Source organism: Aspergillus homomorphus (assembly GCF_003184865.1).
Source record: "Aspergillus homomorphus CBS 101889 unplaced genomic scaffold BO97scaffold_18, whole genome shotgun sequence".
Lineage (NCBI taxonomy): Eukaryota > Fungi > Ascomycota > Eurotiomycetes > Eurotiales > Aspergillaceae > Aspergillus > Aspergillus homomorphus.
The window spans coordinates 464,218-487,310 of record NW_020291904.1 but is presented as its reverse complement, the minus strand read 5'-3'; the positions used below and the strand labels follow the sequence as shown (position 1 = coordinate 487,310).

Genomic DNA, 23,093 nt, shown 5'->3' with positions numbered 1-23,093 from the left:
GGGAGGCTTTTGCTTGAGTTGGTTGTTTGGAGCAGGACAGGAGTGTTGAGGTATAGGTATAGGTATAGGTATAGGTATAGGTATAGGTATAGGTATAGGTATAGGTATAGGTAGATATCATCGATACTGCAAGACTGAATACATAGATGGGGACGTGGGAGAGAATGGACAGGCCCTTATGTATACATCTCCTTGTGAACTCGAACTGGCTCTTGACGGGTAGGTGATGGGATATTATACTGCCATATCACCTCGACTCGTATCCGCATAGCCTCGTGGTGGCTTTGATCATTGATATACTAGTACATAGAATACAAATGCAGCCAGGCTGCCCAGCCACCACACGGCCTCTTGGCACGGCGCACTGTAAGAGCAAAGAGAATTCTGACAGCCTGATGCCGAGAATGCTACTGTAGCACTGCCAGCTGACTTCGGGGAGCATAAAACGCTCGGTTCCCCACGCCAGACGTTAAAGTGAAGCGAGTCCGGGGAGTATTACAGCCCAACGTGCTGGTTGGTTATAGTAAATACATATCTTGCTTCTACCTACGCAGGATGAGCTTGGACGCGCGAACTCCTCCTACCTATCGAGGTAACTAAAATGCTGCGTACTATAGGGTTATGGGATGAGAAAATTTGCTAGATGGATATATTAAGCCTCCTTCCCCCTGCACTAGGGAATTGTGACCGAGTTCGAAGTCTCAGTATTCGTTGGGAGCGCGTTTGGGTTCTTGGTTGAACCCAAAGTAGGAACCCTGCTCAGCTTAGGATTAATGGTACCATATAGACAGCTCAAAAACTACCGACGCAGAGCGGAGCACTAAAAGACTTAACGGTAAAATGCCCATGTAAAATTACACGATAACATTGAGCCTGCAGATCATTCCAAATACCCTACTTCTCAAAGCCCCCAATCTAACCATTGTGTCAACGACATGGCAAATAGACAAGAATTGTCTTTATCTCCGAGCCTGGCGTCGACTTCAAAAGTCCACATACCGCTCTTCAAAAACATTGCAGGAATCTGGAAATCTAATAACATATCACTGCGGTCGCTACTAGGTAGGTAATCAATTTGAGTACCATTAGAATCGCGGATGACGAAATGGGCTGCATCGTTGATGGAAATAGTTTTTAACGGCATTGTAAAGGACCTTGGTTCCATGTAGCTACCATCCGGGTAGACAACAGAGCCGCTCACAGAGAGTGTCGCATTGATGAGGCTTTCATCAAAGAGTCCTAGTTTCTTCTTTTTGGATTCAGGTAGATCGCTGCGCAGGTAGACGAAAAAGACGCGGTCACTTCAGGATGTCAGGACGTCATGATCAAGGGGCATATCAAGCAGAGAATCTTACGCGAGAATAGGCGTTGGGGCAACCTCAAGGAACTCAACGTTCAATAGCTGGTGTTCCTTTTGGCACGATATCGTATATAGCATCGTTGTGCCCGGGGACCTTGTTCTCTTTGACCATAACGTCCACGCCGACGAGAGGCTTTTGTTGTACGGGTTTGGCGATACTATGAACGCCTAGTGCGGCGACACAAAGACACAGCCAGTGTGGGATATTCGACTTAATCATCTACCGGTGATATGGATGGGATTGAGGATGGCTTTTGGTGTGAGAGTGGGAAAGTGATCAGGCAGCGGTGAACAAGTGCAGGCTTTATGTCAAGTGACTGCCCACTATGCTCCTAAGGTAGGTTGAGTAGTTTCCGGTCGAGACCTGGGGCCCCAAGGTACTATTAGGAACTGCGCGGGCCTACGCCTGTTGCGAGGAGGTCAATTAGCTAGATATGAAACCACGCCACGGTATCCATTCAATAAGTGAATCCAGTCTATCATACATAGCCCTTCGGTCGAGGGAGCGAGTATCGATCTTTACAAGTAGCGAGATTTCTAACCGAATTGGCTCATGTTCCCGCGCGGTGCGGCGCGGCGCGGACCACACTTTAACCTCCATCTATGTGTTTCCCATCCTCGCTTCACCTCATGCTTCCGAAATTGCCAGGAAGTTCTACACAGCGGTATGACTGGAATCAGTGCTTTACCCACTGAAATCCTCTCTTTGATTCTGGCACATCTAAGTCCAGCCTCTTTGGCTTCTTTCGCCAGCATCTGTAGGAGGTGGCAGGCGCTGATCGAGAAGCGGACCTTCTCCCATCTTCTTGTGACTCCTGACCGATTGACCGAATTTAAGCGGATTATCTCCCCAAGGTCCCCCCGACGCTGCTTTATTCGTCACTGAGATCTGTACATCCTGCTTCCTGCCTACGAGGTCGCTGCGCGGACACGGTTGGAAACCGAAACTGATCGCCAGAAAAACAATGAGGCCTTCACTGAGACCATCATCTCTTTCTGGGGCATTCTGAGTACATGGTCCACAGAGGACGTTGCAGGAATTTCGTTGAAAATACGTGCCAGATCTCCTAGCGATTGTGGTGCGGAACCCGATGAAAGGAAACGCATGTATCGCCGGCAATGGGGCCGCAATTTCCCCGAGGAAGACTGGTTGGACTGGCGATTCTATCAATCCTACCTGGAATTGACAACAAACCCGACTACCCTGCCCGAGCTCAGCTTTGTGGTGCAATTCAGAGTCACGTGTCGTGGCCATCGCAAGATCGCCCCAGCGGCAGTATCCAAATTGTTGTCACGGCTTCCAGGAACGCAGATAGTCCATGCCAGCCTCTCGGACGATGAGCGAAAAGACCAACAGCTGCGGGATCGACTCCGGAATGGTACCTCATTCTTGCCTCTATGATTTAGTTAGGCTGCAGTCAAATATTAACGTTGATAGAATTCGCTCTCACCTTGTCGAATTGGCCTAGCACCATTGAACACCTCTGTCTTGAATATCCGGGGCTTCCTCCAGCAGATGGAGATTTCCACCCTTTGCGACGATCTGAGCCTTGGGCTGACCCGCTCAGCCTTGCTCTCAACCAGCTGACGCAACAGCTGGTGACTGTCGAGATTGAAAAGATCATGATCGACCCGAATTGTTCTGGCCGCTGCACTCTCACTCAGCACAGCCCAGATGGCCTCGGCTTTCCTCATTCAAACTCGTCTACCAAGCTGTTACGCCATCAGGTCAGTGGCTTTTCGAGAAGGACCCCCGCTGTCAACCATATAGTATCCCCCAGGAAGAGGACTACGAAGGAAGGGGGGACCCCCGAACTCCGGCTCCTCAAGACCGGTACCCCGACGCATTTCGGAGCAAGCCGGCGGATATCCTAGACGACATTCATAGAGCAGCCAGTGAAGCGGCTCAGCATATGCCGGTTCTTAACACTATGATCCTGGAGGCTATCCCCCAGCTATATCCCCCTGGGATGGCACATCTACATTTCGAAGCGGTTACTGAGAGTCATCCGGACCCTGCTCACGACACAGGCCATTGGTTCCGATACGATCGGAGTCGCTCCACAGCTACGTGGGTCAGCAGTGGTAAATTTTCTCTGATGGCAGACACAGTGAATGCTTGGAGACGAGCTATTGTATCTCATGGGCATGCGGATTTGAATTTGGAGGTAGGTTTTGTTCCCCAATCAATTTTTGCCCTCTAGCGGTGTGTGGTACTTTCATGCTTCAGGCATACTAACCCATAGCCGTGCTTGCAGAACATCAGTCTCCTTGGCTGCCCTTCCGACTGGACATTTGACAACCTAGTGCAGGAAGGTCGTCTGGAGCAAGAACCCGGATATGTGAAATGGCCCATGCCCTGAAGCTTATTTTTCCCTCGCCCTCACTGGGTTGACAGAGATATGCTTGCCAGATTGTATACAGACACTTCTAAGGCGCTGCAGGCCAAAGACATTTTCACAGGTGGTCTCTTCCCCTATCAATTCAAGCGGGATTGAGTTCTGTTTAATGTACTGTTGGGTCTTTTCTTACCAACCTGAATTCTCCCATCAGGATGACTCCTTTTACAACTCGCTGGAATGTAAAGCACGAATTCTCAAGCGCATAATATGCCCAGCTCATGCTAGGACCTCGCTCCCAGAGCTAGTATTTCGAGTGCCCAGCGACACCAACGACTCTCAGGTCCTGATTCATCGGGAGGTATGTGTTCGGCCATATGAGGTTGGCGGCACCTCAATCGGGTAAGCACACGGGATTTAAGTTGCAGCAGAACAGTTTACTTAGTAACACGCTCAGCCATATACTTCTGGCCATGAATGCAAATCGCATCGTGGAGACGTTGGTCCTCGTCGGGCTCCCAGGCGCCTTTCTTCAGCAATCCACACACCTTGTTGATCCACCGTTTCCGGCAGTCTTCGTTGATCCGGCCAGGCAGTTTGGCGCCAATTCGATTCCCGTCCTTGATCTCGCCTGTGCTCACTGTCGAGCGGATGCGCATGTGGTAAACCCTCAGTGTTATCTGGTGCCATCACATACTTTGACACCGTGCCTCCTCGTACAGAGTCTGGTCCTCTTTCTCGGTCCACCGCTTTGGTAGGCATCGTTCAAGCTCATTCATGGCAGATATCGAAGCTTGATTTCCGGGCATTGGTGACAGCAACAAACCTTCATTGGCTTCTTGGCCGACCTTCAATCAAGGGACGTGCATGAAAGGAATCCTGCCGATCAATTCTCCGTGGATTAGGTCCCAGCCGTCGAGTCTGCGGGTGTCAAGCTGGAGGAGCTTTATTGGCAGTGTGCATCTTATCGAATCTCCTCATTGACTTCACGTCGCAGGAGTTCGCCGAGATTTCCGTCCACCGACGTCGTCGTTGACAGCCCTTAAAACGGAAGGCCGGTTCGGCTCGAGGTCAGTGCATAGGATTGGCGATTTGGACAAGTGCCGGGAATAGCTTCAACTCCACGTCCAATGGGAAGGGCCAACCCTATCATTTGTCCCTCGAACACCAGTGCAAAAACTACGTGGGGTTTAACATTTATCCATCCACTGATTTTGGCCTTCGCTCGGAGCAACGATAACGGCCGCTATACGAAAGAACCAATGGGGCTTCCCGGAAGAATTGTTAGGGCTTACTACAAGTTACTACTAGGTAGTGTGTACCTACTGCCTAGTAGGTACTAGTCAAAACCCCCTCTTTTCCATCATTGTGCCAGAACCTGACAAGCTTCCGGGAGAGCGAGACAATTTGGATTTGGGAACGACGACTATAAATGCCATCCCTATACATTATGACCTCAGGTTCGGCGAAACCGCCAACTCTTCGGCCGGCCGAATCAAAAGTACTATGCAGCATGTTTACCAATTCAATCGACTATTGCTTGCAGTGAAGTGTTAGACCAGAGCGAACAGATGGAAATCCAGAATTTTCTTCCAACGTCATCATGCTTTGGACAATGGCTTCGGCTCTGGCACATGTTCGAGCTCACCTCCCATCCGCAGAAACCAGACGGCCCCGGATGCTCGACCACAGAGCTTCCCCCATGCAGAAAGTTCATGGGAAACCCAGGTCGAATGGTACAGCAGCCCCGATCTCGCGAACCTCCTCCTCCGAGAGCTTGATGCTGAGTACCTCGATGTTTCCGCGCGAATGATCGATCTTGCGACCGCCAACGATGGGGAAAACATAGGGGGCTTTGCTGGTCACATAGGCCAGGGCGATGCTGGTTAGAAGCGTGCCCTTTCGCTGGGCTAACTTCTGCAACACGCGCGACACCTGTCGCTCTTTCTCCCCGGGTTCCACTGCTCGTCCCTCGCGCTTCTCCTGGGCTTCAGACACGAAGGTGCCGCCCCCCAGGGCGCCCCAGGGGGCAATTCCCATGCCCTCCGCACGACACATGGACAGGATCTCCCGCTCAAAGTCCCGTGAGGCTGCATTCCACCGGCCCTGATAGACACTGAAGGGACGCAGTCCATGGTTGCGCGCGTACTCGTTGGCTTTACTCACCACCCAGGCCGAAGTGTCGCTCACCCCGAGGAAGAGGACTTTTCCGGCGGCGACCAGGTGGTTGAGCGACTGCATCAGTTCGGGGATCGAGGTTGCAAAATCCCACCAGTGCACATAGAGCTGTCGATTTCTCAGTCAGTCTTTCTCTACCCACTCCGGACGCATCTATCCTCTCAGGCTGTGAAGTAAGCGTACCAGGTCAATGTAGGTGGTTTGAAGTTTCTCCAAACTCGCGTGCACCGAGGTGTGCAGGCTCTTGGTGCCATTCCCACTGAAATTGACAATGATTTCCTTGTCACCGCGACCGGCGTGAAAGTTGGTCGAGAATTTGGTAGCGACGAGCATTTGATCGCGCACTCCGCGCTTCTTCATCCATTCTCCAATCCACCGCTCGGACTCCTCGGCCTGGTAGTTGTTCGAGGTATCGAGGAAGTTACCCCCTTCACTGTAGAAGTAGTCCAGGATACTCTCGGTAGTTTTCTGATCGCAGGATCCCACTGCAGTCCAAGAGTGAGTAACCAGCCATGGTTGAAATAGTCGCAGGATCTCGAGTATCTCCAGCTGTTTACAACAAGCGATGACGAGCAGGTAGCTACTACGTTTCTGCAATGAGCAGATATTAGCCGATGGACCGGATTACAGCCAGAAGCAGTGGTGGCAGGGCTTGCAGTAGTTTTCGGGCTACTGATGCTTAAGCAGTGCAGATATAGTATAGTATGTGTATATAATGCAATATCATATACACGGCCCCAGGCGATACCTACAACAGTCATGCGGCTGAGGAAGCCGGTCTCTCGTCAGCCCCAACAGGTCTCCCCGAGTTCACAAGCGATAGCACATTGCTTCCATCCGACAGCAAGCCCGGCGCCACCTCTTCCCCCTCCTCGGCTCGCACCATTACGGGGATAAGGTGGATTGGAGTATGCATCCCGCTTTACGTCTCTTTGTTTGTCTACGGCTTGGACGCTACCATCGCAGCAGATGTGCAGTCGACGATAGTGGAGCAGTTCGGGGAGGTGAATGAGCTGTCGTGGATTGGATTTGGATTCCCGCTGGGGTCGGTGGCGGTGATCTGCGTGTGCGATGTGTTGTACGCGCGCTTCGACATGAAGTGGTCCTATATTGGGTCGACGGTCATCTTTGCGGCGGGATCGGCGCTGTGCGGTGCAGCCCCTAACATGGCCGCCCTGATTGTTGGTCGTGTCGTTGCTGGAGCAGGGGGTAGCGGACTGTATATGGGCTGTCTCAATTTGTTCACCAGCTTCACCATCCCTCAGGAGCGCGGCGCCTACATCACGGGCACGGGCATCACTTGGGGGCTGGGTGCGGTGCTGGGTCCTGTGATTGGCGGCTGTTTCACGGACTCGTCCGTGATCTGGCGCTTCTCCTTCTACATCAATCTGATTATTGCTGGGGTGTTCACCCCGGTTACCTGGCTCTGTATGCCCTCTGTCAATCTCGGGGCGGAGACACCGCTGCTGGCCCGTCTACGCCGTCTCGATTGGGTTGGGTTCGTACTTGGAGCCGGCACCTCGGTGGCTTTTACCCTGGCCTTTACCATGGCGGGGGGCAGTGGGGGTGGGATGACGGGCGTACAATCGCGAGTATCGTGGTATTTGCGGTTCTGTGGGTGTTGTGGGGGGTGCAGCAGGCCTGGTGCATCTTTACCACGCTCGAGGACCGATGCGTGCCGGTACAGCTTCTTCGGTCTCGGTCTCAAATTCTCCTGTACGTGGCGACCTCGAGCACCATTACCTCAATCTTCATTATCGTCTACTATGTGCCCATCTATTTTCAGTTTGTGCACGGGGATTCGGCGCTGGACGCGGCGGTGCGGCTGCTGCCCTACATTGTGGTGACGGTGCTCTTGAATCTGGGCGCTGGCTCGCTGATTGCGCGAGTCAAGTACTACCAGCCCGTGTATTGCGTCTCCGCGGTTTTCATCATCCTAGGCAGCGTGCTGCTGACCGTTTACTTGACTCCGGACACCGGGAGAGCTATATCTATGGCTTCACGGTTCTCACCGCTGTCGGCACGGGCCTCACGCTCCAGCTGGGCTACGCCGTCGCCAGCCTCAAGGCGCCCGGCCAGGAAGGGAGCGCGCTCTGTCTGCAGAACTATGCCCAGATTGGCGGCTCCGTCATCGCCCTCGTCATCGCCGGCCAAGTCTTCCAGACCTATGCACAGAGCGGGCTAACGGCTGCCCTTGCTGGCACCGGCTACACTACCTCCGACATCCAGAGCATCGTGGCTGGCGCGCAGAGTGCTCTGTTCCAGGACCTTGACGCCGAGCACAAGACGACGGCCATCCTGGTCATTACCAAAGCCATGCAGAAGGTGTTTATTCTGGTGCGTGTGGGTGGCGGGACTCATCTGGTTGCCAGCCTCCTGATGAAGGGGGAGAAGCTTGCAGTGTGATTTCTTGACGGTCAGTTGTTTAATTCAGTGACATGTGATTATACCTTCCTTGCCTTTCGTCATTAAAAGAAATTGTTCTCAACAAGATTCTCTACAAGATGTCCGAAGAATACACTTTGTACACTGGTTCCCTGAGGGGATCGATGACAATCCCGTGTACTATTTACCCTAATTCTCCTTGTAAACAGAACACAAGGTGCATTTCTTCCACACACCGCGCAAAATCCAACGTGTCATGAATGTTCAACATTGGATTCCCCTCGACAAGCACCAGATCTGCCCGAAGCCCCCGACGGCGATTCTCCCTCGGTCGCCCAGGCGATGCCTGGCTGGCGGTTCGGAAATCTGCAGCGTCTGGGTCCTCCGCCGCTGCACGGCGCACAGCTCCGGCACGAACTGCGTCTCCAAGTGCATATCGCAGACGGTGGTCAGTCCAAAAGCCCCGGGACTGCAGCAGCGGCGCGGTCTGTCGCCACACATGAACGTGGCCGTCTATAAAACCAGGCAATAGCGTGTGACCAGGGCGAGAAAGGACTATGGTGGAGGCATTGGGCGGTTGCATCTCAGCCTGATCTGACACGGCCGTGATAATCCCATTCTGCACCAGAACACTCCCCCGAGATATCTCCACGAGCCCGGTGAAGATGCGGACGTGACAGAATAGGAGGGCCGGTGTAGCCCAAGAGACCCCTGCTTCGCGCACCGGGTTCTCCTCGAAGAAATCGTGCGGGACAAATCGCACGCGCCCTAATTTTGATCGCCTCGGGGGTTTTCACGTGGCCAGATGATAGTCTCGCCTTGACGCAGCGCGGGGTGCCCGGTCTTGGATAACGAACTGGAGATCAAAGTACAGCTGCGATAGCTGCAAGCAAAAACCCCCTGTGCGTTCCCTCTTCAGTTAGGGCTTTCCGGATAGAGTGGGCCACCAGAGTCTTACCAACGCCTCCTCCCACGTCGACGACAGTTGCTGCCCCTGGTGAGCGCCACGGGAAATCTGGTTCTCACTCATTCGAATTTAGCGAGGAAACAAACGACCTCGAAGTGCAACGGGAAAAGTCCCAGGCATACCGTAGAGGTGAGCTTCACCATCCACTCTTCCCCCTCCCACCATGGCGAGACCAAAAAGTTCATGCTCGAGTCGAGGAACCTTGACTTCATCGCTCTGACCCGAGGCAACGTGGTTGCGCTCAGTGCTTGAAGCTCACTCCCAAACACGCCAGGGTAGGCGCATGTCGCGCCACTCGGACCATTACGCCCTCCCAGGAGCTCGTATTCGTCAACGTCGTCGTCGACAAGCCCTGGACATGCTACCATTCCCATACCGGAGTTCAGCACCCGCACAATTCTCCCCGGGCAATGAATGCTTCTATTGGTCCTGTGGGCCAGAGTCGGAGTCGGAAATCCCGTCCCAGATCGTTATTGTCTTCGTTCAACTTCGATTAGCGACTGTCGTATACAAGATATTTTACTTTTGAAACTGAAGCAATGTCCGTAGAGCAGCTGGCTCGCCTTCGACAACCTACAAATTGGTCTTGATTTACTCGTTCTGTGGCAGTCTACAGCAGTAACTGAGATTGAAAAAGAAGAAGAAGAAGCTGTTCGTGGTATTGATAGCTATCACTATGTATGAATACTGCTAGTTCCAAATAGGGAGGTGACATGACCGACACACGTACTCTACCCCTGTACAGGCCGTTTATCAACTCAGCATCTCATATGATTGCTGAGCATCATCGATGAACAGATAAGCAGAATAACCTAACCATTCATCGCCATCTCGCCCCGTCTCTTCAATCAAAAGTTACAGATCTGATTTCTTAAAGGAGTGACAGGGGATAGTTACCTGCACCCTCTAAAATATCACCTGAAACCATCCACACTTCAAACCGTGTCAGAATCCCAAGAGTGTAGATCATGAATGGGCGTCGCCGAGAATCCCGGTCACAAGCTGGTACAGGTATGAGAGCTGGTGCTGATGCAGTCCCTTGAATTAGGGCGGGTGGTATAGGAGCCGGAGTGGATGACATTGGCACAATCCACTTTGGTCGAACTCTGCGGGAAATCGGTCTGAGCGTTCCTTGACTCGTATGTGCTTTACTGCGGGCAGAAAATCGAAAGCGTCATTAAGACGAACGCCTAATGGTGGCCAGTCTACTGCTCCGGTTAACGGATTCCAAACGGTATCGACGACCACCGGCCAGGACTCTCGTGCAGTCTTGTCGTTCGGCTTAGGATCACCGATTCTCCAGCGTTTGGGCGTTTGTTCCTTTGCGGGCTTTATTTTGGGGGCAATGATACGCCTCTCGCTTCTGGCTTTTCACGCTGAGATGAGCTTTAGACATCACTGTTATGAGAATCGTGTACGATTTGATGGAAGCGGTGGTGGTGGTGGTAGCTATAATCTGTGATAGCCTGCCCCAGGGCCTAAGAGATCGACACCATTACATGCTGTCGCTTCCATAATGGGAAGACACGCTCGGCACACCTCTCCCCCCAAAAGAGATCAATATCTGAAAATTCAGTAACGCAAAAGAAGAGCATACATATAAGTAGGACTGCCACAACAATGCTAATCGTAATCGGCAAGGCGACGAAGCATCTCCTGTCGTGTCTGTTCTATATCCTCCCTGGTAGGGCCCAGGGCTCGAGGTAGGGTCTACACCCTTCAGCCGATTTCGGTCAAGGTATAGACCCTACAGTAGCTTGATCTCAGATCCACATGTCTTTCGACAATCGAGTAAGGTGTAGGTCTTTTGTTCGATTCAAGGTATGGTGGTGCCCTATCGGTCTGATCTCATTTTCAAATGCCGGCTGAATGAGATCACCGCTATCTCTGGGATCTTGCTTACCATAAAAGTCGACGCGGGATAAGGCCTCGTGTCGAGAGCATATCTCGCTTGGTAGAAGTCAGGAATTCCCTTGTGATTGGGCCCAAGCATTCGTCTCTTAGTCTTGGAGTCTCGGGCATGTAGACTCTGACGAATCGCGCCTTCATACACATCTGTAATGACACCTGCAAGAAATCCAAGGAGTTCCTTTTCCATGTGCTCCAACCGACCCGCTATCTTCCCTTGGGATCCTCTTGTCGAGGATAACTGTATCTACTAGAATTGCATCTAGTCCTTGGAATGCTCGAATGACGGAGTAATAGGCCCAGGGCGCTTCTTCCGAGATTTACCTCTCGATCCTCGATGTAGATGCTGGGATTTTAATTGATTCAGCATGAATCTGCAGACCTCGCTCGTCCTCTGAATCCTAGCTGTTCGGCAGTCATCAGGATTCCTGGAAAGGTCGGAATTTTCTAAAGTAGACAGAAAGATCATTCATGCGGTCCTTCTCATGTCCAGCACTGGGATCAAGATCGCTGTCCCTCTCGGTAAATATCGTAGCTCTACCGAACAACAGCCACGAGCAGAGCAATCCGTCGGTGGATCGCATCCGCCGATCATCTCTCTAGGCGCCTGATTTGTAGCGCATCAAGACTGTATGACAGCCGTGAAGCGCCGGTTCATGCTGAACAGAGTCAAGATCATTTTCCTGTTTGGACTTGGATCTACCGCCTCCGGTAGTTGTCGACGATGCGATGGAATAGCCTGCGTTGCATGTCTTGTAAGCTTATATTCGCGAGGTTTATCATCGCTGAGCTTTGGGCTCATGCTAGTTTGGCTTGTGGGTGGAGATGGAAAGGGTTAGGTAGAGCACTTACTTTGTTAGATCGCGGTTCGGGATGTATAGCGAAAAGCCGCTCGTAGATAGACCTGTTGAGTCTTGTTATCGTCCTCTTTGTCATTCTGGATTTCATCTCGCATGATTTTCAAGTTGTAGAGAGATTTGCTCGTATTGCTATCTGAGCTTCTCGCTCGCTTCTCACTCGCTGGAAGCAAGGTAGTAAGTCGATCAGTTGCCTATTGGTGTAGACTGGCGCAGAAATGACCGTGCCGGCTTTAATAATGGTGTTGTTGCTCAGCCTGGGCCTCTTGGTCCAACCTGGTTCAGATGGCTCAGGCCCACGCTTGGAGCGCCTCGTCTTGCTGTTGTTGTCTGTATCTTTAATAATAACTAATTTAAAAGCTTTTTGTCTCATATGTTCGTCGTCGGATTTGGCTGGGGTGGACGAGTCTGAGGCTCTGTGGGTGTCTAAAGAGGTCTTTTATGCTGTATACATACCAATGGAGTAGATATTGATAGCCCGGCTTGATGATAGGTGTCTCTGAATGGGTGAAGTTGGGAGATGATTATGTGGGACGAGTGGGGATCTTACTTTCACATTGTAGTTGGATGAAGATCAGAGATTAGTGGAACGGAGATCTCAGATAAAGATATGAAAAGAGTATATAATCATCTCAACATGATAGGTAGTCGCAAGACCTGGAGTCAGGCTCCCCCGAATGGAACGGTATAGACAAGTATGAAGTTGTAAGAAGAGGAATAACGAGAGTAGACAAGGTCTATCATGCTAAGACCAGCACAGAAGAACAAGAGTGAAGCAACCTACGTATTCACTATCTCATAGTCTAAGATAGATTCAATCTTATACAAGGTATTGAAAATGAATAGCACCTTGAACAAGAATCGAGTGACAGACACTCAATAGTCGAGCCCAAACTGGAATGTACAAAGCACAGGGACGATTCACCTCTACACCAAGCAAGCACGCAAACAACTACACAAAACCCTCTAGCCGGATAGTCCAGAGTACAGTAAGCATGCAATACCCACAAGACAACCCCCAACCAGCTAATCAATAAGGCAAAGCCACCGCCACCAGAACCAAGCTACGCACTCCGCACTCCGCACTCCACAAATGCACCCCATCCCTGCCGCAACATGCATACAGCTGTAACAATCAAGAATGCTCCGTACCCCGAATAAATCTGATGCATTCCATCCTCGCAACATACGCGGATGCCTTATGCACAATCTGAAGCACCCTGCCGCCACAAGTCATCTGCGAATATCCTGCAATTTAGCGACCAGCGTGGTAATTTCCCGAGGTTGTACAAGGGGAGGATCGTGCATGCACGGCTAACCCCTGGTGTGGGTTGTAGGGCAATCTTCATGCACGGGAATTACACATCATGGGGGTGACTTGGCAGGGTTGGTGGGATGCGCAAGGGAACGATAGACAGACAGACAGATACTCGCCCTGGCACGTGTTTGGATTGCATTCTTGGGGTGGAGTCATTACTCTGTGGAATTTTCCGGAAGGGGACAGTGCGTTTAGGTACTACACGTTTTGGTGTAGGGCAAGTCAAGTGATCATGAAAAGGTGTAGATAGGGTCATGATATGCACACCATGACTATAAACTAACAATCTTATGATTCGGTCCATACAAAGAGCCTCAACGCCTAACGTAAACCTCCAAAATGCCAACGGGATATCGAGTGAAGATAGTGAGAACCACAAGAGATGAGAAATTACAAACCAATAATGAAAGACACGCTAATATGACCACCATGCCAAAAGTATAGGGTTGATGAAAGACCACCGAATATAGATATAAATAGGTTGGGAAGAAAGTGGTTGCCAAGGCTCAGACCCATGGGTCAGTCTGTCCCTGGGTGTTGTATGGGCTGACCGGGCCAATGAGACGGATTTGCGATTTCAACTGCGAGTGCCGGCGCTCGAGCTTGGTCCCGGTGATTTTCTTTCGAGCGCCGCCAAGGGCGCCCAACAAGTGCGACGTTCCATGGTGAAACGCCTTGACATAGTCACGAGTATTCTGTTGTAGTTGAGACCGAGCCGGGGGTGTCAGAGGAGGCGTGGCCGATGAGATGAATCCTTTCGGTGTCGACGGGCTCTTCTTGCCATATTTCGGAAACCGCACCTGGCGGTTTTGCCGATAGCTGATGCGCTTCTCCCGGCCTGGCTTCTCCCAGATCGAAGCCCCATACTTCTGGTAAGGGCTAAGAGGGACAGCCGGCTGTTTCTTCCGCAGAGTGAGAGGTGGCGGACGTTTCACTCGAGAACCGACCGTCGACCGTGACGACCCCCCGGACAGCCGCCTGTCCGAGCTGGGGAATTCCATTGGGCTGGGTGGCATCAGCGGGCTCACGACATCGGTGCGTTCTTTCGACAGCGTCCACTCGAGCGATGGCGCTCGATCCTGCGTATGGTTTGACAGTACTGTGTCCGGTCGCAAATCAGGTTGCGTCTCGGGTCGTGTGTCCCGGTGCAATTCGGGTCGCGAACTTGGCCGGGCAGTGTCTCGGTCGACCGAGTGTTTGGACAACCGGCGCTGCACGTATGATCGAATTGAGTCGCGAACGTCATGCGCAAGAGCTCGTCCCCCCTTGTCAGACGAGCTCCAGCGACCGCGACTCTTAGAGAAGTCGAAGACCGCAAGGTTCAGTCGACTACAGCTCTTTTTGCGAGAGGCCGCAGCCTGGTTGGTCGGTCGGGGAGGTAAGGCAGATTGAGGAGCGAGTTCGGGGAAGAAATCCCACTTCTTCTCACGAAAGTAATGGTTGGGACCGGTGCACTTGACCGTCCACGGGGCCGGACGGTCGACCTGGTCATCGTGCAAAAAGGTGGCGGTGATGGCCAGCGGTTTGGAGTCTCTGTAGTGATCGATGGGGGCGGAAGCGGGAGGATGATCGACAAGCTCGGTTAGATCGTCGGACCCTGAACGGACAAAAACGGGGTAGCTCTCGGTGGACACCTCGGAAAAGCGTCGACTACCATAGAAGCTAGAGACCATGCTGCTGTCGTCGCTCCAGGCAGTTGAGCCTGTATCCATGGCGGGTGCTTCTGGTAGAGGTTTGACGGGCAGCTCGGGGAGCGGTTTATCTAAGAGTAAGGTTGGGCGAACGGACGGCAGAGTGATTCGAGGCGGAATGACTTGTTCCAATCCTTCTAAGGACCGAGACGGTCTCACAGGGGGAGCTTCTCGTGCCAGCGCCAACGAGGAGGGCGAAAGCATGTTGATCGGAGTGGGGTTGGATTGAGTGACGGCCCCGATGGGCGGCTAATGGGAGTGTATAAAACCGCGGGAGTGGAGGGGGTGGTGAGAGGGGGGTCAAAGATCAAAGAATGAAAGAGAAGGATTCACCGACTCCGCAAACCCACTGCTGAGTTGTTCCTTTCCTCCGGGGATGAAACAACCAGTCCCCAAAAAAGTAGAGAATGGAGTGAGTGGCCAGTGAAGTTCTAAAAAAGGCTTGGGGACGGATGTGGGTGCTGTGGGAGGCACGCCTGAAGTAGATCGATAGGCTCTAGCCTGAAAGCCCGATAAAGCACGTACTCGATGCAGATTGGGCCAGACTAGGCGAGATGGTGGGGAGGAAGTAGTTTTAGTCAGTCAGGCACTCTGCTTCTTTTTATCACCCCGTCGCGTGCTGCTCAGTGCACTTTTAACCTTTGTTGGCGTCTGGGATGACAGGCTGAGGCCGATCGAATTAATGACCACCAGTCCCTTTCACGCTCATTCACGCCCTCAACCTGTTGCCGTAGGTCTGCTGCGGGACTGCAAAGGGGTTGCAGGATAAATTGATAAAGAAAAGGTCAGGACCATATTTTGCTTGACTCCCGAATTAGAATGAAAGGCAGGGAGAAAGAAAGAAGAGAAAGGAAAGGGAAAGGAAGAAAAGAAGCGGCACAATGAGGGGGGGAAGGGAAGAGGAAGATAAAGGAGGGGTTAAAAGCGAATGAAACGAGGAAAGGGAGGAGAAGGAGGAGGTTGAAGCACGAGAACAGATTCAAGCAGCAGAAAGAATCGGGAACAGGCAACGAACCGATACTTGATTGATTGATTGCCTGCTTGCTTGCGTTGCTTGCTTTGCTTTGCTTTGCTTTGCTTTGCTTTGCTTGCTGGTTGCGATGCGATCAGTATGCATGAGGCTGGACTAGAGTCGAAAAGGGGATAAAGGCTGCAGTTAAACGAGGCCGCATTTATTTATCATCACCATGAATGATGAGGACAAAAAAGGAAATGAAAATCATCATTACCTCCAACCATCCATCCATGATCCATGATCCATGATCCAGCTCATCATCCCTAGTTTGTCCTGCCCGGTTAACGGGCGGAGCAGACCGGATTACAGTCAAGAGCTGAGGGCGTTGTTGCGGTCTCAAAGGGATGGCTGGACCCGCTTGGCTTGAATCTTGAATCTCCCAAATATGATTATTTTATGCTATGTAAATAATTAATTCCAGTTCCCAAGCACGGTTCCTGGTCGGCTGCAGGATCGTCGTGGTCATCATGGGCATGGAGTCATGAACAGCCTCATCAGAGTGACACATCCATGCAAGGGATGAGAACTGGGAATGGACTCGATCGAGATGGGGGGGGGGGGGAAGTTCCCTGTTTGCATACAGAGATTGAAGGTGATGACCAGAATCATAATAATAATCATATCACTCAGCTCAGACCGATTCTAACTTAGTAACCATTGAGTACTGGACTAGCATCTCCACAGACTAACGGGAAATAGAAACAGAATACGAAGACACTGGGGAATAGATAGTTATTGTTGGGGCTTTAGTCCGATCTTCTCCCCCCGCCAAGTCTAGCCCTTTTCCGTTGCCCGATGAACTGAACGTCTACGGAGTAGTCATCGAGTTCTTGTTCTTGTCACTCGCCTGTCTTTTCCACTTCTCGACACTCACACATTCCCCGTCTCTCTCTCTTATTCTTTCTATCTTGTTCTCCTCGGACATGGCCGATTGTCAAGAATTCTTCTCATTTTTATCGTCCAGCTCATTAGTGACAGCCACTCACAATCTGGTGCCTGGCTGCTGCAGCTAGGGCAATAAAACAAAGTTACACTTCGCTTAACTTAGCATGACATACATTAGGATACATCACATTGCGGTAGGGAGGATCTCCCTGTGGGTTGCCTTTTTCTTCTTTTTCTTCCAATTCTCTGCCACGTTATTCTCCCTCCCTTTTCGGCCTCAGCGGTTTATTCGGCCGGTTCCAATATGACCTCGGAGTCTGCGTCGCTGGTCTTTGTTCGAAATCCAATACAGAACCAAACCGCCGGTGACACAATATCGCCTACATTAAGACCCGGCTCCTCGGAACCAGAATGATCATTGTTTCATCTTTCAAGGCATACCTTGGCCTTGATTGAATCATGCCCTTCACATAGAGTTTTACATTGCTCGTGTCGAACCAGAAAGGTTCTTGATCACACTGGCTGGCCGATCTCCCAACCCAACCTCCACCATGCGCTGGATCGGCTGGGCAGTGGAGCTACAGTTGCAAGGAACTAAATGATAGTCTTCATCCGAGTGTTGACAGGTCATATAGTACCCGGCTCGTGCCGTTGGATAGACCATTCTCCCTTGGGTCTCCTTTCGGTCTTCCCTCGTTCTCGTTCCCCTCCACTGTTCGTCCCTCTGCCGCGGGACTCACCAGCATGGCCGTGGTTGTCAGCAGCCCAGGGCCCCGAGACGAGACCAGTCCCGGTGATAGCCCGACCCACTGAAGACGACACCCACAACAACTGTTGTCAATATACAGCGCCACAATTGCCTCCTGCAGCGGACCTGCGGTGCGACAGACGCGAGTCGGGCATAATTCGGGTGGTGGGATTCAAATCGTGTTCCCAGGCCCGGATACCAAGTAGACCACCGATCATCTCTCAAGAGACGGTGAACAACGCGACGAGCCTCTCATCCAAGATTTCGTGATTTCATGCTGGACGAGGCGATAGCATGCCCCCCACGACCGAGCAGTCCTGCTCCACTCGCCAGCCCGGGAATGGGCCGAAAAGATCAACATTGCTTGGATTGTAGACCTTCTAGAACCGGAGACACGCAATGGGGCCACCAATCGCATTGGACACCGCTGCTGCTTCCAGCAATCTGGCCCACCGGCCCAGTCGATTCGTTTCAGATATACCGCCCGGTGGCGATCGATCTTGTGGCGGTCATTATTGCTGCCGAGTTTGGCGGCGGCCCGCCATCTTGACAATCGGAGAACAGACCGCATATCCTTTCACCGTCAAACAAGAATCCACAGAGCATAATGCCAACAAAGCTTTGATCGGCGCGGAAAGGCATTGGGTCTGACATCACCATTACTCATGTTTGTGTTCCTGGTCACATTGAAACCGGTAAGGCCCAACATACTTTATAGACTGCAAGGTTTGGAAGATAAGACTTGGGCAGCCAGCGTCAGTCGGTGAGACTCGACTGTGCGATCAGCAGAGGGGAATACGAGGTTATGGCTTGGACGTGCGAATGATCGTCCACTTTGACTGCCGTCCTCTCCGATAGTCGTCTACTCTGACAGCCGTCCACTCCGACAGTCTACTCTGACAGTCGTCTACTCTGATAGCATTCTAGCCTTCACCGCCGTCCACACCCACTGGCGCTCCCTTATGATAGCAGCCACCTAAGAACAGTTTCACAATAAATGCCGGTTATACTGTACTAGTCAGCGGTCGAAGTATGGTTGCCGTCATCCAGTGTCGGCATTTTACCACGAGCCAGTCTCTTCTTGATAGCATTTCAATCTTGCGGAAGCCGTACTCAGTATACAGCACAATCCAATCCATGTCGGTAACATCGCATTACCAGCAGACCCAGTTACACTATACCTTACGCTCACCCGACCCCTCCACCTCTCTCATCCTATTGAGCGCCATCCACGCCTTTCCTCTCGTATCCGCTGAAAACCCATCCGAACATGGAAGAACCGGACGAAATCCCCTCTTCCACTGCTCCCTTTTATCCTCTGATGACTCCTACACCAACCAACAATAGACCTCCGCCTCAAAACATCAATCCAAGCCGCCGCGGCCGGAACGTGATACATCCTTGCATCCTCACGACACCCCCAGCATGTGGATTGAATGCGCGATCCAGCGTCCATACTCCGTAGTCTTCCATCGACGCATGCAGTCGCGTAAGATGCGCCACAAATTCGTTCGGAGCAACCCACTTCCCGATGCATTCGGTTGTTTTCTTCCCGAGGGCGGATTTATCGGGGTCTTTTTCTCGCTTACTTCTCTCACTTTGAGATAAATAGTTATTGGAATGGAAAGCTAGCGTACCTTTCGATCGTTCGCGCGTATTGCACTCAACCTCCTTCTGAAGCTTCTCTTTTAAGGGTGCCGGGAGGTGATCTATTAGGTACCGCGTGAGACTTGCAGGGAACTGGGTCCGTAAGCGGAATAATTAGCCGCCTCGAAGAGGACATCTGGATGTATTCCAGCCCCTGGTCGTATCTGGCAGCGAGGTGATGGCGGGTAAGTTTGAAACTGAGACCTTTTCATGGACGATTGGGATTGGGTCTGCTTTGGGTCCCTCATGAGAAAGGCGTTGTAGGTCGCAGAGGACAGCTTTAGAAACCGAAGCAGCGTCCAGCGTGGAACTCGTTACTGATATCAGCCAGCCAGGTTGGAAGGTAGGTTGTCCATTCGTCCTGGTGAAAAGGTATCAGGCGACTAGCTGCTGAGTGTTGACTATATCTTATTGCAAGGCGTTTAGTGATTACGTCATTTGCTGGCACTCACACAGGGGCAAAGGAGCTGTACAGCTGTACCTGGATCGCATCAGCTGTCTACTTTTCATCGAGGCAACAGGATCTAGCTATGAATGCTCCGGCTGGGTGCTAGGTATAATCCTGCACCCCCCTCGCCTTTTGAATTTCTGTTCTCAGTGGATGCAAGAGCCCCAGTGCCTATACCTCTTCCTCTCTGGGTGCTTTATAGGATGTTCTTGTTACATTCAGAAGTATATACCAGTACTCCAAAAGATAAATCCGGATGCCGTTCACTTACCCCGTCTTTTCAGAATGTAAAAATAAATCAGCTCAGTGCAGGCTGACCTGCTCGTCAGTAAACCTTACTTTCTGTGCTCTCTGTACTATGAGTAAGATCTGTACTATAAGCGCTGCACTAGAAGTAAGAAGTGAAGCAACAACTCCACCCAAGAGTCTGGATTAACCGGCACACCCAACAATCTAATCCAGTTTACTGTACCATAGCAGAAGCATCTCATGATCTAATTGCGATCATCGGCGCTAGAACCACGTCTGGTTGAGCGCTTACATCACCTAATAGTGATACTGCACCACCACGCAAACACTCCTGTAGTCCCTATGCCTGCATAACCCACGGAGATGATCACAACATTACACCCAACTAAATAGTGACAGACAAAGTGCATCCACCCTCCACCCTCCAGCGAACCGCCCTCTCTACCAAAGACACGGATCGCTACCACGTAATAGTTCGTAGCCACGGGTACATACATGCAGCGAAGCAATCAAAGCAAGTCATCGGAGTTCTGCCCGAGCACGTACATCCCATCGCACCAGTCCCCATGGAGCAGAGACTCAATGGACGGGTCTGACCGACTGACCTACCTGCTACCTATGCATTGAGTAACTATGCAGCAGAAAAGAAGATTTGTCACAGCCTGTGCTAGGTAAGAAGTGTCTGCGATCTCGCGTGTGCTGTCGATTGGGATTTGAGATTATGTTCCAATATGGAGGATGGTTCTCCTTCATCTTTATGCATAACGCTCACTGCCCAGGTTTGATAATACTGTGCTTGAGTGTAACCGGCTCGGACTCGAGGTGGTGGCTTTGTGCAGCTTGGCTGGTACTCATGACCCTGTGTTTGTGACGCGATGGCTTGAGAAGTCCAGAGAAGTTTGCTTGGGCTTTAGCACTAGTGCTTAGCAGGGTATGTTATGAGCTTGGGTGTTTGCTAGTGTCTTCCGTTTGTGTCACCTCTAAGTCCCAATATTGGGTCGTGCAGCGGACTATAAACTGAGCAGGGAGGCTGACAAATTCGAGTAGATATTCGAACGCTTCAGGGGTTCTGGAGCTGTTAGCCAGACACCGGAGTAGATCCTTGAGTAGCTAAGCTGAAATTATGAAGACTATTTACTCTAATGAAGACGAATACTCAGCTATCTAACTTACTACCAGTAAGGCCAGGGCTCTATCGCCAAGCAGCGCATCTAATGCAATCAACGCATGGTATCATAACATCTGTCTCCAAAGAAGCAGGAGCAAAAGCAGGAAACAGCTCAACTAAGCTTCGCCGCCAACTTCATATCCTCACTAGTCAACTGATCGCCCTTCCTCCGCACAGCACTCAACCGCCCCATCAACCGCAACCGTGAGATCATCGCCTCATCGCCAAAGTGGCTATTGTGCTCGAACTCCGGCTCCAGGGCGTACGCAACCCGCGCCACGTCCACCATGATGCGAGCCGTCATGCCCCAGACGCGGTACCGCGCGACGCCAGCGGAGGCAGCCTTCTCCAGGTTTTCGAGCTGCCCGAGGACCTGTTTCCGTTCTTGAGTCTCAGGCCTCGGCTTGACTACTTCTTCAGGCCGAACGGGGACGAAGAATTGGTGCACTGTCGTTCTATCAGCTTCAGCTCATCCCAAGCCCTTCCACCTGGACCAAGACGACAGAAAAGAAACGAAAGGGAAGAAGAAGAAGAACATACTCCTCCACCGACTCTCATGCCACTCGGTCCACGCCCCGCGATACCACTCGGAATCCGTATCTTGTTTCATGCGCAAGAAATCCCGGAACGACGCCGTGAACACGGCCGCCACCTCCCTCGCGTCTAACCGGGGGATCAGCGAGACCTCGGGATCGGCGTTCTCGCCTGTGGTCTCATCGTACGAATGCAGCAGGGCCACGCACGGCCGGACCACTAACTCCGTTCGAGCGAGGTTGGCGGGGAGCTCGCAGAGGTGCTCGACGCGGAACGGCCGCGGGAATTCGGAGTCCGTCTGGGGTAGACCTATTTCCTCGTGGGCTTCGCGTCGGGCGGTTTGGAAGGGGGTTTCGGACAGGGTGTCGGCGCGGCCTTGTCGTTGATGGTTAGCTCTGTCCTGTCTCTTTGGAAGGTCGTAGATCAGAAAGTCCCAACCCTCACCCCTTCACTAGTTAGAGTAAGCAGGGAAGCTCACCACCAGGTAACGCAGCCTGTCCTGCATCTAGAACCACAACCATCATCAAGCATCAGCATAACTCAGCCCTACACCCTCGGTCCAGAATCCAGAAATTGGGGGAAACCACCCCTCCCCACCGTCCATGATTAGAGAAGTAGAAAAGAAGAAGACGAACAAGAACTCAACGTCTTCGCCCGCATCGTCAACACAACCCTCAACTCGCCCGTCCGGTCCGCATACAGCAGCACCAGGACCGCCGCGCGCCGCGACAGCGGGACTTGCTCGTAGCTGGTGGGCGGGGGGGTGTAGTTCCTTAGGCGGTCGATTGCGGTCTATTTTCTGTCAGTACTTGGCTTTCGTCGTGAGAACCGTTTATCATGATTTTGGGGTTGGTATGGGGATTCAGCTGAGAGGGTGGTTATCTGGGTTGTGGTGTGCAGTGGTGGCGTTACGTCATTTATCTATCCGTCTCTTTGTTTCCCTCGGGCTCGGGGAGGAAGAACTGGGGTGTTTGGGGTTGCTCTGTAGAGATAATGTCGAGGGTGGATAAGGAGAGTGACGATCTTGTTCCACGGGCAAGAGGACATGCATGCAATAGGAGTACTACTCATACCTGAGATAACGGGTTCAGGCGTGGCATCCTGGCGGCGGGGGAGACGCTCGTCAGGGCTCGTCGGGTGGATGCCGTGGGGTGGGAGACTCGGTGGATTCGTGAGGTTAAATTCAAGAGGAGTCTGGGGCGGGAGGGGCGCATGGCAGGTCCCGCTTGTAAAACTTTTGTTTAAGGGGAGTAGAGACGATGAGAGGAGTGTATTGGGTGATAGGGTTGCGGTTGGAGAAGTTCAGTTGCGCCGGTTTTCTTGGTTGCCGAGGTTGAGCTGTAGAGGATTGGAATTGTCCGCGGGGGTTCGTTTAGTGTGGGCGACAATGATTTCG

At 52.0% G+C, this 23,093-nt stretch overlaps 8 protein-coding genes across 8 annotated transcripts; 2 read left to right on the top strand and 6 right to left on the bottom strand.

Moving 5' to 3' along the window:
• Positions 1-861: 861 nt before the first annotated feature.
• On the bottom strand, positions 862-1,580 carry BO97DRAFT_470503 (uncharacterized protein; the record flags this gene model as incomplete). The annotated part of the gene is made up of 3 exons (XM_025699951.1): positions 862-1,301; positions 1,356-1,387; positions 1,422-1,580. The coding sequence occupies 3 exons, from the start codon at positions 1,578-1,580 to the stop codon at positions 902-904; spliced, it is 591 nt and encodes a 196-aa protein (XP_025551462.1). The 3' UTR covers positions 862-901.
• A 394-nt stretch (positions 1,581-1,974) lies between these two features.
• On the top strand, positions 1,975-3,287 carry BO97DRAFT_452235 (uncharacterized protein). Its single transcript, XM_025699024.1, has 2 exons — positions 1,975-2,739; positions 2,799-3,287. The coding sequence occupies exons 1-2, from the start codon at positions 2,466-2,468 to the stop codon at positions 3,233-3,235; spliced, it is 711 nt and encodes a 236-aa protein (XP_025551461.1). The 5' UTR covers positions 1,975-2,465; the 3' UTR covers positions 3,236-3,287.
• An 849-nt stretch (positions 3,288-4,136) lies between these two features.
• On the bottom strand, positions 4,137-4,478 carry BO97DRAFT_424827 (uncharacterized protein; the record flags this gene model as incomplete). Its single annotated transcript, XM_025697008.1, has 2 exons — positions 4,137-4,339; positions 4,397-4,478. The coding sequence occupies 2 exons, from the start codon at positions 4,476-4,478 to the stop codon at positions 4,137-4,139; spliced, it is 285 nt and encodes a 94-aa protein (XP_025551460.1).
• An 822-nt stretch (positions 4,479-5,300) lies between these two features.
• On the bottom strand, positions 5,301-6,973 carry BO97DRAFT_434662 (norsolorinic acid reductase; the record flags this gene model as incomplete). The annotated part of the gene is made up of 4 exons (XM_025697691.1): positions 5,301-5,380; positions 5,424-5,985; positions 6,061-6,345; positions 6,836-6,973. 4 exons carry the CDS (start codon positions 6,971-6,973, stop codon positions 5,301-5,303), a joined length of 1,065 nt encoding a protein of 354 aa, XP_025551459.1.
• Positions 6,974-8,446: 1,473 nt separating this feature from the next.
• BO97DRAFT_424824 (uncharacterized protein) lies at positions 8,447-9,603 on the bottom strand (the record flags this gene model as incomplete). The annotated part of the gene is made up of 4 exons (XM_025697007.1): positions 8,447-9,030; positions 9,120-9,162; positions 9,221-9,277; positions 9,352-9,603. The coding sequence occupies 4 exons, from the start codon at positions 9,601-9,603 to the stop codon at positions 8,447-8,449; spliced, it is 936 nt and encodes a 311-aa protein (XP_025551458.1).
• A 4,006-nt stretch (positions 9,604-13,609) lies between these two features.
• BO97DRAFT_405644 (uncharacterized protein) lies at positions 13,610-15,431 on the bottom strand. The gene has a single exon (XM_025695236.1). The coding sequence runs from the start codon at positions 15,022-15,024 to the stop codon at positions 13,819-13,821; it is 1,206 nt and encodes a 401-aa protein (XP_025551457.1). The 5' UTR covers positions 15,025-15,431; the 3' UTR covers positions 13,610-13,818.
• Positions 15,432-18,902: 3,471 nt separating this feature from the next.
• On the top strand, positions 18,903-19,172 carry BO97DRAFT_405643 (uncharacterized protein). The gene has a single exon (XM_025695235.1). It carries the CDS (start codon positions 18,922-18,924, stop codon positions 19,114-19,116), a length of 195 nt encoding a protein of 64 aa, XP_025551456.1. The 5' UTR covers positions 18,903-18,921; the 3' UTR covers positions 19,117-19,172.
• A 1,981-nt stretch (positions 19,173-21,153) lies between these two features.
• On the bottom strand, positions 21,154-22,976 carry BO97DRAFT_405640 (NUDIX hydrolase). The gene is made up of 5 exons (XM_025695234.1): positions 22,771-22,976; positions 22,333-22,489; positions 22,176-22,202; positions 21,704-22,072; positions 21,154-21,610 (listed from the first exon to the last, which is right to left on the bottom strand). Exons 1-5 carry the CDS (start codon positions 22,909-22,911, stop codon positions 21,276-21,278), a joined length of 1,029 nt encoding a protein of 342 aa, XP_025551455.1. The 5' UTR covers positions 22,912-22,976; the 3' UTR covers positions 21,154-21,275.
• Between the last annotated feature and the right edge of the window lie 117 nt (positions 22,977-23,093).

Excerpts from the sequence above, each read along its gene's own strand:
- BO97DRAFT_452235 (XM_025699024.1), top strand. The coding sequence starts at position 2,466 with ATGTATCGCCGGCAATGGGGCCGCAATTTCCCCGAGGAAGACTGGTTG. Across the intron at positions 2,740-2,798 it reads GCGGGATCGACTCCGGAATG|AATTCGCTCTCACCTTGTCG; the intron begins GTACCTCATTCT and ends TAACGTTGATAG.
- BO97DRAFT_405644 (XM_025695236.1), bottom strand. The coding sequence starts at position 15,024 with ATGGATACAGGCTCAACTGCCTGGAGCGACGACAGCAGCATGGTCTCT.
- BO97DRAFT_405643 (XM_025695235.1), top strand. The coding sequence starts at position 18,922 with ATGGAAGAACCGGACGAAATCCCCTCTTCCACTGCTCCCTTTTATCCT.
- BO97DRAFT_405640 (XM_025695234.1), bottom strand. The coding sequence starts at position 22,911 with ATGCGCCCCTCCCGCCCCAGACTCCTCTTGAATTTAACCTCACGAATC. Across the intron at positions 22,490-22,770 it reads GCCTGAACCCGTTATCTCAG|ACCGCAATCGACCGCCTAAG; the intron begins GTATGAGTAGTA and ends GACAGAAAATAG. Across the intron at positions 22,073-22,175 it reads ACAGGCTGCGTTACCTGGTG|GCCGCGCCGACACCCTGTCC; the intron begins GTGAGCTTCCCT and ends ATCAACGACAAG.